This window comes from Scyliorhinus torazame, chromosome 8, assembly GCF_047496885.1.
Source record: "Scyliorhinus torazame isolate Kashiwa2021f chromosome 8, sScyTor2.1, whole genome shotgun sequence".
Lineage (NCBI taxonomy): Eukaryota > Metazoa > Chordata > Chondrichthyes > Carcharhiniformes > Scyliorhinidae > Scyliorhinus > Scyliorhinus torazame.
In genome coordinates, this window is record NC_092714.1 from 232,446,662 (window position 1) to 232,464,363 (window position 17,702).

The window sequence follows — 17,702 nt, forward strand, 5'->3', positions numbered from 1 at the left end:
TGCCCACATAATTATTTCAACTGTTGTCAGGTTTATATAATTTAATTGAGTGAACAGGATGTTTTTCGAGTTGCTACTTGATATATTCAGCATTTCTGTTCAAGTGGAGACTAAACTGAGGAAACCCTCAGCTGTTTTAGGATAGAGTGGTTATTCTCATGTTAATTATTTTATCAAACATCTCGGTGAGGATGAGGTCACACCTAAAATCTTCTTGGGCAGTCTGTCAGGATTGAGGGTAAATTGCTCCCATTCCAGTTCAATGAATTCTGAAATGGCTGATAAATCCAAAGTGTCAATTGAGAGAGGTGGACACTCAGCGAGACCTCGGTGGCCTCGTGCATCAGTCGCTGAAAAGTCAACGGCGGGTACAGCAGGCAGTAAATAAGGCAAATGGTATGTTGGCCTTCAAAGACGGAGAGGATTTGAGTATAGGAACAGGGCTGTTTTACTGCAATTGTACAGGGCATTGGTGAGGCCACACCTGGAGTATTGTGTGCAATTTTGGTCTCCTTATCTGAGGAAGGATGTTCTTGCTATTGTGGGAGGGCAGCGTAGGTTTACCAAGCTGATTACTGATGGCAGGACTGCCATGTGAGGAAAGACTAAATCGGTTAGGATTTTTTTCATTGGTGTTTAGAAGAGTGAGAGGGGATGTCATAGAAACATTAAAATTCTAACAGGATTACATAAAACATAAAACATACAGTGCAGAAGGAGGCCATTTGGCCCATCGAGTCTGCACCGACCCACTTAAGCCCTCACTTCCAATCTATCCCCGTAACCCAATAACCCCTCCTAACCTTTTTGGTTAGATAAGGCAGATTCAGAAACAAGTTCCCGATGGAGGGGAATCCTGAACTAGGAGTCATAGTTTGAGGCTGAGGGGTAAACCTTTTTGGACTGAGGTGAGGAGAAATTTCTTTACACAGAGAGTAGAGAATCTGTGGAATTCACTGCCACAGTAAGCAGTTGAGGCCAAAACATTGTGTATTTCCAGGGAAAAATTGGATACAGCTCTTGAGGTTAAAGGGATCAAGGGAAATGGGGGAAGGCGGAATTAGGGTGTTGAATTTGATGGTCCGCCATGATCATAATGAATGGCAGAGCAGGCTTGAAGGGCCAAATGGCCTCCTCATGCTTCTATTTTCGATGTATATTTCCATGTATGGCTGCTGAGGGGAAGTGAGGAGGTGAGTAGCCATCTCCATTTTTGGCCATGCAGCGCAGGGGCACAGGAGCTGCTAACCAGTACTCAGGGGAGGGTTGGGCTTGATTGGGGGGCTGACGCATTCCAGGGTTCGCCCCTGGGCCAGTGGAAGGGGAGGGTGCGGTGGTTTTGCATCTGTGAGTCCTTCAAGACATCTTTAAACATTGTGGAGACCCATAACAGGGGCAACCACAGCTGCAGCCTGTCAGGGGAAAACAGCAACAGCCAAACTCGTGGCACCATGGTTGGTTCTGCTGCAGAGGGGAGGGGTAATAAGTGTGTCAGTGCAATAATTATAGGGGACTCAATTGCAAGGGGAATAGACAGGCGTTTCTGTGGCCGCAAATGAGTCACCAGGATGGTATGTTGCCTCCCTGGTGCTAGGGTCAAGGGTGTCTCAGAGCGGGTGCAGGACTTTCTGGCGGGGAGGGTGAACAGCCAGTGGTCGTGGTACACATCGGTACAAACGGCGTAGGTAAATAAAGGGATAAGCTCCGAAAAGCAGAATACAGGGAGCTAGGAAGTAAGTTAAAAATTCGACCTCAAAGGTAATGATCTCAGGATTACTACCAGTGCCACGTGCTAGTCAGAGTAGAAATGACAGGATATATTGGATGAATACGTGGCTGAAGAGATGGTGTCAGGGGGAGGGTTTCAGATTACTGGGGCATTGGGACCAGTTCTGGGGAAGGTGGGACCTGTACAAACTAGACAGGTTACACCTGGACAGTACTGGGACTGATGTCCTGGGGGGACTGTTTGCGAAAGTGGTTGGGGAGGTTGAAACTAATATGCCAGGGGATGGGAACCTAGGTAAGGAGTCTGAGAAAGAGGGAGCAAGGACAAAAACAAAAGGTAGAAAAGGGAATAAGAAAAGTGATAGGAGGAGAAACCAACGGCAAAATTCAAACTGGCAAAAGAGAAACATTTTGGTAGCAAGACAAACAATGTGAAAAAGACAAACTTAAAGGCTCTGTGCCTTAATGCACGGAGCATTTGCAATAAAGTGGATGAACTAATCGCGCAGATAGATATAAATGGGTATGATATAATTGGGATTACAGAGACATGGTTGCAGGGTGACCAGGAATGGAATCTGAATGTCCCAGGGTATTCAGTATTTAGGAAGGACAGGCATAAAAGAAAAGGTGGTGGTATGACACAACTGGTTAAAGAGAAAATTAATACAATAGTGAGAAAGGATATTAGCTCTGACAATTTGGAGTCTGTGTGGGTAGAGTTGAGAAATACTAAGGGCCAAAAAACATTACTGGGTGTCAGATATAGACCCCCAAACAGCAGTGGTGATGTTGGGAATGGCATTAAATAGGAAATTAGAGATGCATGTAAGAAGGGAATATCGGTGACCATGGGTGATTTTAATCTGCACATAGATTGGGCAAATCCAATTTGCCATAATGCCGTAGAGGAGGAATTCCTGGAGTGTATACGGGATGGTTTTCTTGACCAATGTGTGGAGGAACCAACCAGAGAGCAGGCCATCTTAGACTGGGTACTGTGTAATGAGAAGGGATTCATTGCCAACCTGGCAGTGCGAGACCCCCTGGGGATGAGCGACCATAACATGATAGAATTTTTATCAAGATGTAAAGTGAAGTAGTTGACTCGGAAACTAGGGTGCTGAATCTTAATAAAGGAAACTATGAAGATATGAGGCGTGAGTTGGCCTTGATAGATTAGGGAAAATTACTGAAAGCGATGACAGTGGATAGGCAATGGCAAACATTCAAGGAACGCATGGGGGAACTGCAGCAACTGTTCATTCCAGTCTGGCACAAAACAAAATGGGTAAGAGAGCCAATCCATGGCTTACAAATGAAATTACAAATAGTATCTGATCCAAGGAAGAAGCATACACATTGGTCAAGAAAAATAATAGTCTGAGGATTGGGAGCACTTTAGAATTCAGCAAAGGAGGACCAAGGGATTGATTAAAACGGGAAAATACAGTCTGAAAGTAAGCTGCAGGGAACATAAAGACTGTCACTAAGAATTTCTCTAGATATGTGAAGAGAAAGAAATTGGTAAAGACAAAGGTAGGCCCCCTACAGACAGCAACTGGGGAATGTATAATAAGGGACAAAGAAATGGCTGAGCAATTGAATACATACTTTGATTCTGTCTTCACAAAAGAGGACACAAATCAGATATCGGAAATGTTGGAGGATGAAAGGTTTAGTGAGAGCAAAGAACTGTGGGAGATCAATATTAGTAGAGAAATGGTGCTGGGAAAATTGATGCGATTGAAGGTGGTTAAATTTCCAGTGCTCAGTTTGAAAAGGGCTGTCCTTACTGGAGGAAAGTACTGAGACGTGTTATTGCCACAGTCAACCTGCTGTCTTCTTTGGGACTATCTCTAAAATGACACGATGAGTCATCATTGTCAACTTGAAGAAGTAATTTTTTAGCCTGCCTCGAATATCTCAGTGAATCTTTAAAAAAAAAAATTTAGAGTATCCAATTTTTTTTTTTCAATTAAGGGGCAATTTAGTGTGGCCAATTCACCTAATATTTTTGGGTTGTGGGGGTGAGACCCATGCAGACATGGGGAGAATGCGCAAAATCCACAGAGACAGTGACCCGGAGCCGGGATCGAACCCAGGTCCTCAGCGCCGTGAAGCAGCAGTGCTAACCACTGCACCACCGTGCCGCCCTACATCTCAGTGAATCTCATCAGCTTCTCAAAGATCATTTGAAAATTTATCAATAGTGTGGCTCAGGGAAGATCAACATTTTAATGCACAATACCTATGTGACTTTGTCACTATAATGGCAGAGCGACTGAGAAACCAACCCACTAATGAAGTTAAAAGATGCCAAATACTATTCCATAAAATTGATTCAACACAGTGGCAGCATGGTAGCGCAGTGAGTAGCACTGCTGCCTCATGGCACCAAGGTCCCAGGTTCGATCCCGACTCTGGGTCACTGTCCGTGTGGAGCTTGCACATCCTCCCCGTGTTTGCGTGGATTTCGCCCTCACAACCCAAAGATGTGCAGGATAGGTGGATTGACCACACTAAATTGCCCCTTATTTGGAAAAAATGAATTGGGTACTCCAAATTAAAAAAAAAGTGATTTAACATCAGACGTGAATCATTAATATTAATTTTAAGATATTTGACAAGTGATGGTGAAGTTGTTGAGCAATTTTGTTGTTTGTTCCCACACTTCTGAGTGTTGGAGACAACTGTTTGGGAATTAATTGCAAATTTAGGTTTAGACATCAAAAATTGTCGTGGACAGAGCTTTGATAATGCCACAAATATGGCAGGAAAATATTCAGGACCACTAGTAAGACCGAAAAATGCAAGCCCTGTGCATTACTCATCCCATGTTCCAGTCATTCTTTGAACTTATGATGTGGAGATGCCGGCATTGGACTGGGGTGAGCACAGTAAGAAGTCTTACAACACCAGGTTAAAGTCCAACAGGTTTGTTTCAAATCACTAGCTATCGGAGCACTGCTCCTTCCTCAGGTGAATGAAGAGGTAGGTTCCAGAAACATGTATATCGACAAATTCAAAGATGCAGATGATAGTTTGAATGTGAGCATTTGCAGGTAATTAAGTCTTTATAGATCCAGAGAGAGGGGTAAACCCAGGTTAAAGAGGTGTGAATTGTCTCAAGCCAGGACAGTTGGTAGGATTTTGCAAGCCCAGGCCAGATGGCGGGGGGTGAATGTAATGCAACATGAATCCAAGGTCCCGGTTGAGCCTGTACTCACGTGTGCGGAACTTGGCCAAAAGTTTCTGCTCGGCGATTCTGCAATGTTGCACGTCCTGAAGGCTGCCTTGGTGAACGCTTACCCGAAGATTAGAGGCTGAATGCCCTTGACTGCTGATGTGTTCCCCGACTGGAAGGGAACATTCCTGCCTGGCGATTGTCGCGCGATGTCCGTTCATCCTTTGTTGCAGTGTCTGCTTGAGCTCGCCAATGTACCACGCTTCGGGACATCCTTTCCTGCAGCGTATGAGGTAGACAATGTTGGCCGAGTCACACGAGTATGTACTGCGTACCGGGTGAGCGGTGTTCTCACCTGTAATGGTGGTCCCATGTTGATGATCTGGTACGTCTTGCAGAGATTACCATGGCAGGGTTATTGGTGTTGTGGTCGCTGTTCTGAAGGCTGGGTAGTTTGCTGCAAACAATAGTTTGTTTGAGGTTGCGCGGTTGTTTGAAGGCAAATAGTGGGGTGTGGGGTTAACCTTGGCAAGATGTTCATCTTCATCGGTGACGTGTTGAAGGCTACGAAGAAGATGTAATTTGAACTTAATCTGTAACGCCGCAGCTCAATCGTGTGAGGGAGCTGTACATTCCTTTGACTTTGTTCAAAATGCCTATGCCATTTTTTCAGTTTCCATGCATCAAGCTTGAGCAGGCATGTTTGATGGTCAAAAGAATTTGTGACGCCAGGTGGTCCACTTGTGCAGATGCTGTTTTGACTTTGCAAATTAACTTTACTGATATTAGGAAACTTTATTAGACATATCCACATCAAATTCAGAAAAACCTCTTGTAAAACCTAAAGCAAAGTCCTTAGCAGAAAAAGTTTGAAAAGTACAATATTGCTATTTTTAGTGTTTTGTAGAACAGTTTACTTCAAAGAATTAATGCCGTCAGCAAATCGCTGTAAGATGTTGCTAGAACCTTATTGAATGCTGCACAATTGTTAGCATCAGTTAAAAGTTTTGTCATGGAGGTTCAAACCGACTATAGATCAGTAGAAGCAGAGGCACTAACATTAACAAAACATATAGGTCCCTCTGATAATGAGAAGCATAAAAGATGCAGGAAGTTATTTTTCGATGAAACTAAATACAATGAAGTCACCTTAAAAGGGAAAGAGAAGATCGTCATTGAGACATTCAATGTTATTTGGGACAAAGTTGGCACGTGGTGCAGTGGTTAGCACTGGGACTGCGGTGCTGAGATCCGGGTTCGTAACCCGGACCTGGGTCACTGTCCATGTGGAGTTTGAACATTCTCCCCGTGTCTGCGTAGGTTTCACCCCCACAACCCAAAGATGTGCAGGTTAGGTTGATTGGCCATGCTAAATTGCCCCTTAATTGGGAAAAAAAGATACTCTAAATTAAAAGACAGAATGGTACAATTGCAGAATAGAAGTGAAGATGTGAAGAAAATTGGTGATTTATTTTCCGTTCTTTTCAACAGAAATTTGAATGAGAATGTTAAAAGCCACTGCAGTGAGAAATTAAGTGAAATCTACCAGGAACATACTGACATAAATCTTTTTGAAGATGAAGTGAAACAATTCATTCATTTCATCGAGAATGATGAGCTCTGTGCTTCATGATCACCGCTGATTTGTACAGACTTGTACATGGTGGTTTGCAGTCAACATTTCCAAATGTGGAAACTATTCTGAAATTTTTTTTCACAATACCCCTCATAAATGTTTCAGTTGAAGATTCTTTGTCTGTATTGAAAAGAGTTCAAAATGATTTGAGAAGTACGATGAGTCAGGAACATTTGACAAGGTTCAGCAATATTGGTCATTGAAAGTGCATTGGATGATTTTATGAGGAAGAAGTATAGAAAAAAAGCTATCTAAATTGTCATGCCAACAAGGGATGAAGCAAGAAAATCTTAACAATCTGTCTGTCTTTCATAGCCTCTTTCTTAAATTCTATTTTTCAAAATGGACCATTGCTGGTCTGATACAATGGCTGCAGCTGGTCACATGCTGATAGTTATAACTACCATCGCTCTCAACACTGGTCATGAGAAAGTCTCTTCAGGACAGAGAATAGAATCCTGCAGAAAGAGCCACTGATATTATAGAACATAGAACAATACAGCGCAGTACAGGCCCTTCGGCCCACGATGTTGCACCGAAACAAAAGCCATCTAACCTACACTATACCATTATCATCCAATAAACTTTTAAATGCCCTCAATGTTGGCGAGTTCACTACTGTAGCAGGTAGGGCATTCCATGGCCTCACTACTCTTTGCGTAAAGAACCTACCTCTGACCTCTGTCCTATATCTATTACCCCTCAGTTTAAAGTTATGTCTCCTCGTGCCAGCCATTTCCATCCGCGGGAGAAGGCTCTCACTGTCCACCCTATCCAGCCCCCTGATCATTTTGTATGCCTCTATTAAGTCTCCTCTTAACCTTCTTCTCTCCAACGAAAACAACCTCAAGTCCATCAGCCTTTCCTCATAAGATTTTCCCTCCATACCAGGCAACATCCTGGTAAATCTCCTCTGCACCCGCTCCAAAGCCTCCACGTCCTTCCTATAATGCGGTGACCAGAACTGTACGCAATACTCCAAATGCAGCCGTACCAGAGTTCTGTACAGCTGCAACATGACCTCCTGACTCCGGCACTCAATCCCTCTACCAATAAAGGCCAACACTCCATAGGCCTTCTTCACCACCCTATCAACCTGGGTGGCAACTTTCAGGGATTTATGTACATGGACACCTAGATCCCTCTGCTCATCCACACTTTCAAGAACTTTTCCATTAGCCAAATATTCCACATTCCTGTTATTCCTTCCACATTCCTGTTATCCTGTTATTGGACTTGGATTCATTGGACACTCCACTCACATGAACTTACGGCAATACCTTCTTTGATTTTGTGAGAGGAATTGTTGAAGTGCATCCAGAAGAGCTTTTGCTTCTGAATGAGACTCTGAAATATACTGAATTGCAGCACATGCATCTTGTTGATTAGAATATTTGCTCATGCACTGGACAGGTTCGTTCTGTTCTGCAATGACCTGTGCTGCAGTGATGTCATCGGCTGATTTTTTTTCCATCTTTTTGCTCATCAGCAAGTTCCATATTTGGTTTGTCTCAAGACACACATCGCAATATTGACCAGCCTGACCATCATTCTGACAAGTGGGAAGCTTGTATTTCAATTCAGCAATTATACATGTTTTTACAAGTTAAAAAGCAATAATGCAGTTAAGCAGTGATCAATTTGTGTATTTCTGTGATTTGCACCGTTGATTTCTGTGAGGCGAGGGCGGAAGGGTTCGGGAGGGGCGTGACATCATTGCGGGGGGAGGGGGGGCAGGAGTGAAGTTGTGCATGGGGCTTGGGAATGAAGAAGCAAGTGCCACAGTGGGGGTAGCATTGAAAGCTGGGAACGGAAACTGTGTGCAGGATCATACTCCAGAGACTGCTGTGAGATCTGATGCTCATGATTTTCTTCTTCATCATTGTCATGGTTACAGTTTACAAAGAGGAAATGTCTTTCCTGCTGTTCTTCCTCCACATTATATATTCCTCTCCTTCATTATTCTTTGCTCAGGCATGGTGTAACCACCAGAGTGAAAAAGTTGTAACCAGAGTGAAAAAGTTGAGGGGTGTCAAAAAATTGAAAGAACTATTCATGAAACTTAGGGATGAGAGATTTCCATCTTGGACTTCAGATTTTCGAAAATCCACCATTGGCATCTTTTTTTCTGACCCTCACACTTAAAAGACCAGCTTGAAAAAGAAATTGGAACTATCAGTTTCACTGCCTAAGGCCTGAGTAGGAACTGCTGTTTCTGACCTTCCGGGAGCTTTGTGATTTTCCGCTGGAATCTAAACAAAATTCAGAACTGTCAGGTCTTCCCAGTTCTCAGCAAGTATCCGGGAACTATCAGAATTGTTAAAGTGCATCCAGGAGAGCTTTTAGAGTCAGTATGTAGAATGTCCAACAAGAGAGGTGTCTGTACTCAACCTAGTTTTAGTGAACAAAGCTAGGGACGTGGTAGAGTGTCAGTGGGGGAGCATTTCGGTGATAGTGGCCATAACTCAGTAGGTAGTTTAAGGTAGTTCAGGAAAAGGACAAAGATGGACCAGAAATAAGGTTTCTGAACTGGGGGAAAGCCGAATCTAACAGGATAACAGTAAGAAGTCTTACAACTTCCAGGAAGGAGCAGCGCTCCGAAAGCTAGTGACATCGAAACAAACCTGTTGGACTTTAACCTGGTGTTGTAAGACTTCTTACTGTGCTCACCCCAGTCCAACGCCGGCATCTCCACATCATTAACAGGATAAGACAGGATCTGGCCAAAGTGGACTGGGAGCAGCTACTTCTAGGAAGATCCACAGCAGAGCAGTGGGAGTCTTTCAAAAAGGAAATAGAGAGAGTACAAAGTCAACATGTTCCTGTAAGGTGAAGTCCAGAGAACACTGGATATTAAGGGATGTACAGCATTGGATAAGGGAAAAAAGGGAAGCTTATGGCAGATTCAGAGGGCTCAAAATAGTGGATGCCCTCAGAGTATAGAAAGTAATAGGGGGCACATAAAAAAAATTAGGAGTGTGAAGAGGGGCATGAAAGAACACTGACAGGCAAAATAAAAGAAAATCACAAGTGTTTTATAAGTAGAAGGGAAAGAGGGTAACCAGGGAAAGAGTAGCCCATTGGGGACCAAAGTGGCAACCTGTGTGTGGAGCCGGAAGACATAGGCGCGATGAAACGGATGAAGCAGTCACCACACAGCTCCATGATCACCTCCCTCCACTGGCATGGCTGATACTGCAAGCCTGCTCCTCCTTTTGTTTATTTTCCCAACCTTCCGAAAACACTTGCCATTTAAAAAAATAAAACAAGATGTCATTTCTTTTTTGGGGAGACAGTGCTGACTGCGTGCATTCCCAGCAATTATTTATTTTCTATACTCGATATGTCAAAAAGAGTGGGGGGGGGGGGGGGGGGGGATTGTTTGATGAAAGAGGGGGGTAGAGAAAAATAGTAATGAGAGGTCGGAGCTTGAAATGCTTTTCTCCCCCTCTGCAGATGCTGAGTATGTCGGGTTGTCTATCAGATTCCCAGCATGTTGCCTTTGGGGCGCATGAGAGGAGGCGGTTTCTGTTGGGTTTTTTTCCGCCCAAGTTTTGCTAGGTGAGAGGGATTCCATCCTCCCCTCGCTCCCTCCCTGCCTGCCGGCCGGCAGCTCTTCCAGCAGGTGCCAAGCCCAGAGTGTAGCTGTTTACTTTGCAACTCACGGCTGGCGGGGCGGGGGATCACGTGGGAGGAGAGGTCACGTGCCCTTGCTGCTGCTGCTGACGTGGGCCGGATGACGTGTGCTGAGGGCGCCGGGCTGCTGGTTTGGCTCCTTCTCTCCTCGAGTCCTCGCTTCACAGTTGGCGCAGCTCGACTTTCACCTCCGTCTCCATGGACGCCCCCAACCAAGGTATTGAATCCTCGCCATTCGGACGCGCCGTTGGTTCTTGTCTGGTTTCACGCGTTTGGTTTGATTTGGTTTTGTTTTGTTTTCGTTCCCCCCCCCCCCCCCCCCCCCCACTTCGTGCGTGATTTTCAGGTTGGGCCGCTGCCCGAGCCGGAAATCGCAGGGATTCGGGCATCGAAGGGAGGCAGGAAAAAGGAGGGCTAGGCCGAGACTCAGAGCCACCAGTCGTCCTCCTGGATTTCTGGCCGACAACAGCAGCTGATCACTTTAACCGACTCCTTCCTTCATTTTCTCTCTCCCCTGACACTCTCCATCGAAGTTTAGTGGGCAGGCGGCGTAAAATAAAATGCAGGTTGCGGGAATGAGCCGTTTATTTTGCTCCCCCTCTTATCCCCCCCCCCCCCCCCCGTTGCAGCTTCGTGCTCCAAATCGTTCACCCCCCCCCCCCCCCCAGCCAAAAGTAAAGTGTTTTTGATCATTGCGTGAAATTGGGAGTTCACCAGGCAGGCAGCAAAATGTCAAGTGCACCAGGAATGTTAGTAGGAAGCCAAAGTTAAAATGCTTTTACTTTCTGGCCCCTTTTTTACTTTCTGGCCCCTCCCAGGGATGCTGTTTTCATAGAATCATAGAATTTACAGTGCAGAAGGGGGCCATTCGGCCCATCGAATCTGCACTGGCTCTTGGAAAGAGCACCCCACTTAAGCCCAGAACTCCCTATCCCCGTAAACCAGTAAATCAGGTGATGTGACAGGATAAGGAAATGATCTCAGCGGTTCTCTGACCAAAGGAAAAAGTTTGAAAATACTCTTTCACGTTGATGTTGACATTTTCAGCAACATGGGTGCAGAGGAATTGGTTACTGTCAGTCGGGCGGCTTGCCGACCAAACATGCAAAGCACATGGATGGAATATTTGCACAATTGAGGTCAATATGATTTGCAACCTTGCCAGTGGAGACAAAAATATCTGTTTTCCTTACAAAAGTGGATTTTGAAACTAGTAAATAAGAAATAAAACAAATGAAAGAGGTACCACTTCTAAGGATATTTAAATTCTGTAGTTATGGCCCCCAAGTAAATATTTAACATTCTAAGCGAATGCTGATCGCCTCTCCACCTTTTATAGTGTAAGTTTTGCATTGCGTTTGGATCTTAGAAGTATAATATCCTCTCACTGTAAATACTGTTCAGTTAGGGGGAAAAGAACTATGGTGTGAAAATAAATTCAGGCCGCATGTGATTTAAAGTATCCTCTGTGTAATGCATTTTGAGATTGTGAACCAATTAATGTAAAAGAGTTGTTACTACAGATTAATCGATGCAGAGCAGATTCACTGTATCAGTTTAGTTCCATCTTGATGCAAACGTCCCTACACAAAATAGTGTCTACATTGTTGGCAAGGCCGAACAGGCAGTGAATAATCTTATGATAAGAGTGCTAGGCTCACAAAAATCTGGTTCTGTGATAACTTCGGAATTTTGAAAGTTGATGCCTTTGTTTGGCATGCTATGACAGCATTTTTTAGTCATTATGTGGACGTGGCCAGGCCAGCCTTTGTTGCCCATCCCTAATTGCTCTTATGAAGGTGATGCGGTGCCTTCTTGAACTGCTGCAGTCCCCCAGCACCCACAGTGCTGCTAGAGAGGGAGTACCAAGGTTTTGACCCAGTGTCAGTGAGAGAACAGCAATAAAACCAGGATGGTGTGTGGCTTGGAGAGCAACTTGCAGGCGATGGTGTTGTCATTCATCTGCTGCCCTTCTACGTCTGGGTGGTAGATATTGCAGGTTTGCTGTCGAAGGAGAGGATATTTATAGTTAACCTTATTGCAGGCCTTGCTGCAGTTAGTGAGGCTTAATGAACAAGATAGCTATCCTGATGGTTGTAAGTAAATATACCATTTTTGTGTCAGATTCAACTAAGAAGGATATGCTAGGAAGTTCCAAGATTTATTGCTAAATTAGCTGCTGTGGTCTTTTAGGATATTTTGAGACATTGCAATTGGGCCTAAGCTTAAAGGTTGCTTCCTATCCCAATTGAACAGCTATTGCTAGAAACATGCAAGTGTATATGTTGAGCAAGATCAAACCCTGATGCTTTCCGTCATTTATTATTTGACCTGAAGAGAGAGAGATTTGTGAAGGAGAGAAAATAACGAGAAGGACTCTGGCCAATTTCATTTTTAAAGCATCCATATGAAATTCAAATGCGATTGTTACAAAAAGTTTACCTCAAGGTCTTTACAATATCGTATTATCTTTCCACAGTTTTGTACTGTAGCAGTTGTAACATTCAAACAGTGAAGATTGTATTTTACAGAAAAGCTGTGACAACGCTGAATAATATTTACAACATTTCTTCAGCTGTGAAAAGGAAATACCTAAACTGGAAGTGTGATTTTGTTTCCCACAACATCTTTCTAATTTAAATCAGTGAATGGAAACTCTCAATTTTTAGGAAATTAGGCTTTTATGTTTTTTAATTTTTAAATAATTTTCACTGTACCCACTTGACTGTGTTAAATCATGCTGGATGTGAAACTGCACAGGCATCAGTTGTACTTGTATTTTGCTGTTATTCACATGCCAGCTAATAAATGGAAAATTTCATAGAATTTACAGTGCAGAAGGAGGCCATTCGGCCCATCGAGTCTGCACCGGCTCTTGGAAAGAGCACCCTACCCAAGGTCAACACCTCCACCCTATCCCCATAACCCAGTAACCCCACCCAACACTAAGGGCAATTTTGGACACTAAGGGCAATTTATCACGGCCAATCCACCTAACCTGCACATCTTTGGACTGTGGGAGGAAACCGGAGCACCCGGAGGAAACCCACGCAGACACGGGGAGGATGTGCAGACTCCGCACAGACAGTGACCCAAGTCGGAATTGAACCTGGGACCCTGGAGCTGTGAAGCAATTGTGCTATCCACAAGGCTACCGTGCTGCCCAGAGAAATGCCTGACCATAGAGGGTATCAAAGTTAAGCCCAATCTCTTTCTTTTAAATCTGTCATTCAAAAATGCGCTGTTCCTAGCAGGGGTCACTGTATAGAAATAGGAAATGGGAGCTTCCTGACTGGCTGCTTTTCCTATTGCAAGATTGTTGAGGCAAGATTTAGTAGCCCAATTGCTGCCCTTGCTGCGATTAACTACGCAGTACAGCCTGCTGCTTAAACTTGGGACTGTTGGCCTGTATCACTTCATGCCATACATGGTGTTGCCTTCCCTCACAGACGCTTTGAAAACAAAAAGGAAATCTCTGCTATGAAGTGTGATGCTTAAATTCTACATGAGATGTGTGGAAAATTACAAATAATGAATGTTGACCCTTAACCTCCATAAAATGTTTTTTAATATAAATTTAATGTACCCAATTCTTTTTTTTCCAATTAAGTGGCAATTTAGCATGGCCAGTCCACCTACCCTGCTCATCTTTTTTGGGTTATGGGGGTGAGATCCACGCAGACACGGGGAGAATGTGCAAGCTCCACACAGACAGTAACCCGAGGCCGGGATCGAACTCGGTCCTCGGCGCCGTGAGGCAGCAGCGCTAACTACTGCGGCACCGTGCTGCCCCGCTCCATAAAATGGTTTTGAAGGAAATGATGAGAGTGCAGTTATATATATTTTTTAATTTATTTAGGTGAATATTCTTTGTCGGTTGTCTTCTGGGTTCGACGGTATTTCTGTGTCCTGTGCCTTTTCTGAAAAATCAGAAAAATATGTTTAACATCATTGATTGTCATTAATGGGGAAACCGCTTTCCCACTCGTGATCCTTTGTGAACCTAAATTACTGAAACGCTTTCAATCCTGGAAATGGATCGATCTTTTGACATTTCTTGTTTTAGCAATATTTTTTGAAGTTCCATTTTTGTTGGATTATACTGCCTTCCCCTCCCTTTCTCAGACTTTAGTGTTGTACCTATGAACCGACTGTACTGCTTTGTCTTTGAAGAGGGGAATCAGGAACAAGTAATTTTGTACCTGTTTCATTGTCATGTTGATAGCGGGACACCGTACAGCTGTTTGCAGTAATTGTGCTTGGGTTCACTGCAGCTTGAGGCCCGTTGCTAGTTGTTTACTCGTTTGTTTGGTTACCTGTGACAGATATCAACCTTAACTCTCCTAACAAAGGTCTGTCTGGAAACATGACTGATGTACCTGTGGACACTCCAGCAAGTGGGGATGGAGTTGGTGTGCTATCTGAAGCTGAAACAGAGGAGCTCAAGAGCGAACTTACCAAGGTATAGTACAAGAACTTTTACAATATGAAAAAAACCATTGTGCCGTGACATAACATTTTTGTGATTTTCTTTTTCATGTGCTGCGAGTTCGTTTAAAACTGCAACCAATATGACCTCGAGGAAAATGTTTGGCCATTAGACTAGCAGGTTTAGAAAAGGTTACTGAAAATATAGGTGAAATATTATATGGAGGATATTTGTTTTCTGTCTTTTGCTACACTTCTGTCCTTTCCTATCAGCTATTTTAACTGTTGGCAGCTGAATTATGAGTTAGTTTTAGCTTGTGGTTTTGAATAGGTTAAAATCAGGCTTATCATGTGCAACACCATAGGCAGTAGAGATATTTATTTGAGATGCTTGTCAGAGAAATAATCTGATTTATTTTGTACATTCCATTTGTATTGAATGAATAAATAGGATGGTTGCTTTTTTTTTTAATCGCTTAAATATCAGAGCAACAACTTACCACAGAATTGAGTAATTCCCATTGTTGAATTTTGGGTTGTGCAAGCTGGCTGTTTGCATTTGTGAGTTTACCAGTTAATCATTCAGTTATAATGTTGGGTGTGGTGTAATTACACTTAGTGACTTTTACTCACCCTGGATATTCAGCACACAGTTACCACCCCCATGGTGTAATGATCTGTCTACAGTTGAAGGCAAAATGACTATCTATATTTGCATACATGTTTACAACTACTCTACTTGATCTGTGGCTCTCTGCTCTGTACAGTTGACGATGAGTCTTGTTTGTAAAATTTAGAAGATTAACAGCCTGCAAACATGTTACCGGGCATGAAATCATGTGCATTTCCATCTGTTTGTTTTTGGTACTTTCTCAGTACAGATTGTCACATGTAAAATGAAAAAAAATAATGTAAGACATTCAGCGCAGTTAAATTTAGTACAGAATTGCATTCATTTCCAATGTTCTGGGAAGCAGTTGTTTAGCTGTGTAGTCAGCACAGAAACTGTTCACCTATCAAGGTTCAAGAAAATATCTTTTACATGGGCAAAAAAACCGATCCAGTTGGCCCCTTGCACTTGGAAGTGTGGAACTAAAGATTAAAAGGAAAAAATGAATTTTCAGTTGTTGGAGCATTGTTGAGCTATGCAGGCTATTTCACTTATTGCTTTCCCCGACACCTTTAATTTCGATATTGCCAGAAATATGTTGTCCTTGAATGACAAAAATGTTTGCAAAAGTGACCAATTTTATGTCCAAGTAGAAGTTTTTTTCGAGTGAGGTGGGGGAAGGCTGAAAACACCCCAATTGATTGAGCTTTGTCGTGCGTGTGTCCCCCCCCCCACACACACACAAAACCACCACACTCCACACACACACCTCTGGGCAGCTGTTTCCGATACACAAAAAGTTAAAATGGAGAGTGACTTATTTCTTTCTGACTGACCTGACTAGCCTTCTCTTCTGATGGTTGTTCAACAGGACAAGCGCGCTCCAGCACAAATTAGGGAACTTTATAAAGGGATAAAAATACACCTGATGTTGGTTTGGACCCATTCAATGCAATGGTTGGATAACACAAGTACATTACAATGCAATGTCCTTGAGATTATTTTATGAAGAATTCTGCTTGTGACTTCAGTGTTTCCTATATGTGTGTGTATGAGATCCTCGCTAACATTGTGCATAATTGCGAGGTGTGCCAAGTCATCTTGGCTAACACCAAGAATTTTGGAAAAGTTATAAATTAAGTGCCAGTTCAGTAACAATAGCAACATTTGTGGTAATTTCTTGTGGAAACATTACTGTTTCCAGGAGTTATCATGAGATTTATTTTCCAAAATATTCTACTTAACAGTAGGCTCTAATACATTTTGTAATTTCACAAACGTCAGTGACGATTAGTGAGTGTTTAGCCTATTTAATTAAAATTTCTGTTGCAATCTAGGATCTATGATCATTGCAACACTAAACTCCACTGGAACAGGATTTCTTGTGCTCATACTGATAACTGTGATGAATTGCTTCCTGATGCCAATCCTGAACTCGTTTCTTCTGTTTGTTCCATAGTGATACTTTACTTTTATGTAGCTATTTTTCTGCTTCACAAGCTTCTGTTGGAAGCTCACTAATTTAAAGATTTAGCTTTTTTCCTGTGGCAGATCTGTTGGCATGTGAAACAGTCAGTGTGGTAGTACAGATAAAGGAAATCTCTGGCTTTATCCATAATCTGTTCTGCATTGACCTGATGTCAACTAGGTTGATGGTAGTACTCCACCTATCCTGGGCAGGCCTGAGGCCGGGGGAAGGAAGATTAAATCCAGATTTCCAGTCCTGATTGCTATGCATCGATCACTGCTGAAATGGTTGTGATTGCAGACATCAGGTGAGATCAAATGGCCTAGCTTGTCTGTAATAGGTCCTTCATCGTCAAAAACAAATTCTCCAGTTTCATGCATAATAAATAGTCAGCTGAACGAGAATGTCTGGCTGCTAATACCTTCTGAATTTTATTCCAATATGAGTCACTTCGAGTGGAGGCAGGAAGGAACATAGACTCAAGCTGTTCCCTGAGCGAGTAACAGGATGGTCCTGCAGCAGCACTTATATATTTTTTTCCTTTCCGCTTTGGCCCCCTGTGTCATTCATTAACCGACTGTGGGGAACTGTACTGCTCTTGGAGATATGTGTGACATTTAGTTTGATAATGCAGAGGTGTGTGGGAGTAGCCTTTTTCTCCTCCCCTTCAAAACTGCTAAATAGGGGAAGTTAATTGGAATTTGTTGTGGGCATTAGTGAAGATGCTTTTTTTTTCTGGGGTTTGTCGGGAATTGCATTGAGAGCGCTGTTTATATATTTTTTTAATTGTAATTTGTAACATTGAAAGTCCTCGAGCTGAATCAGTCTAGTTCAGGAAGGGCCTGTTCTGGCAGACATCTCTGTAAAATTATCAACTTAGTTGGTATTGTATGCTTCTACATTGAATCTGAAGTTCATTTTTTTTGCCAAAGTCAACGTGTTGACAATATTTTGTCAGAAATGGGACTTCTGGTGGCAGCGATGAGGGAGTAAGTCGCACATTTGGTGG

The 17,702-nt window shown here is 43.1% G+C and overlaps 1 protein-coding gene across 12 annotated transcripts in view; it reads left to right on the top strand.

Annotated features, from left to right (window-relative positions):
- Positions 1 to 10,243: 10,243 nt before the first annotated feature.
- Positions 10,244 to 17,702, top strand: part of LOC140428448 (tumor protein D54-like) — a 115,723-nt gene continuing 108,264 nt past the window's right edge. For 10 of the 12 annotated variants that reach the window (XM_072514912.1, XM_072514913.1, XM_072514914.1 and 7 more), the window contains exons 1-2: positions 10,244 to 10,404; positions 14,513 to 14,649. In XM_072514912.1, the coding sequence (XP_072371013.1) occupies positions 10,386 to 10,404; positions 14,513 to 14,649 (156 nt within the window). In that variant the 5' untranslated portion in view covers positions 10,244 to 10,385. The remainder of the gene's footprint in view (positions 10,405 to 14,512; positions 14,650 to 17,702) is intronic. The other 2 variants (XM_072514915.1, XM_072514924.1) reach the window with 1 other exon arrangement.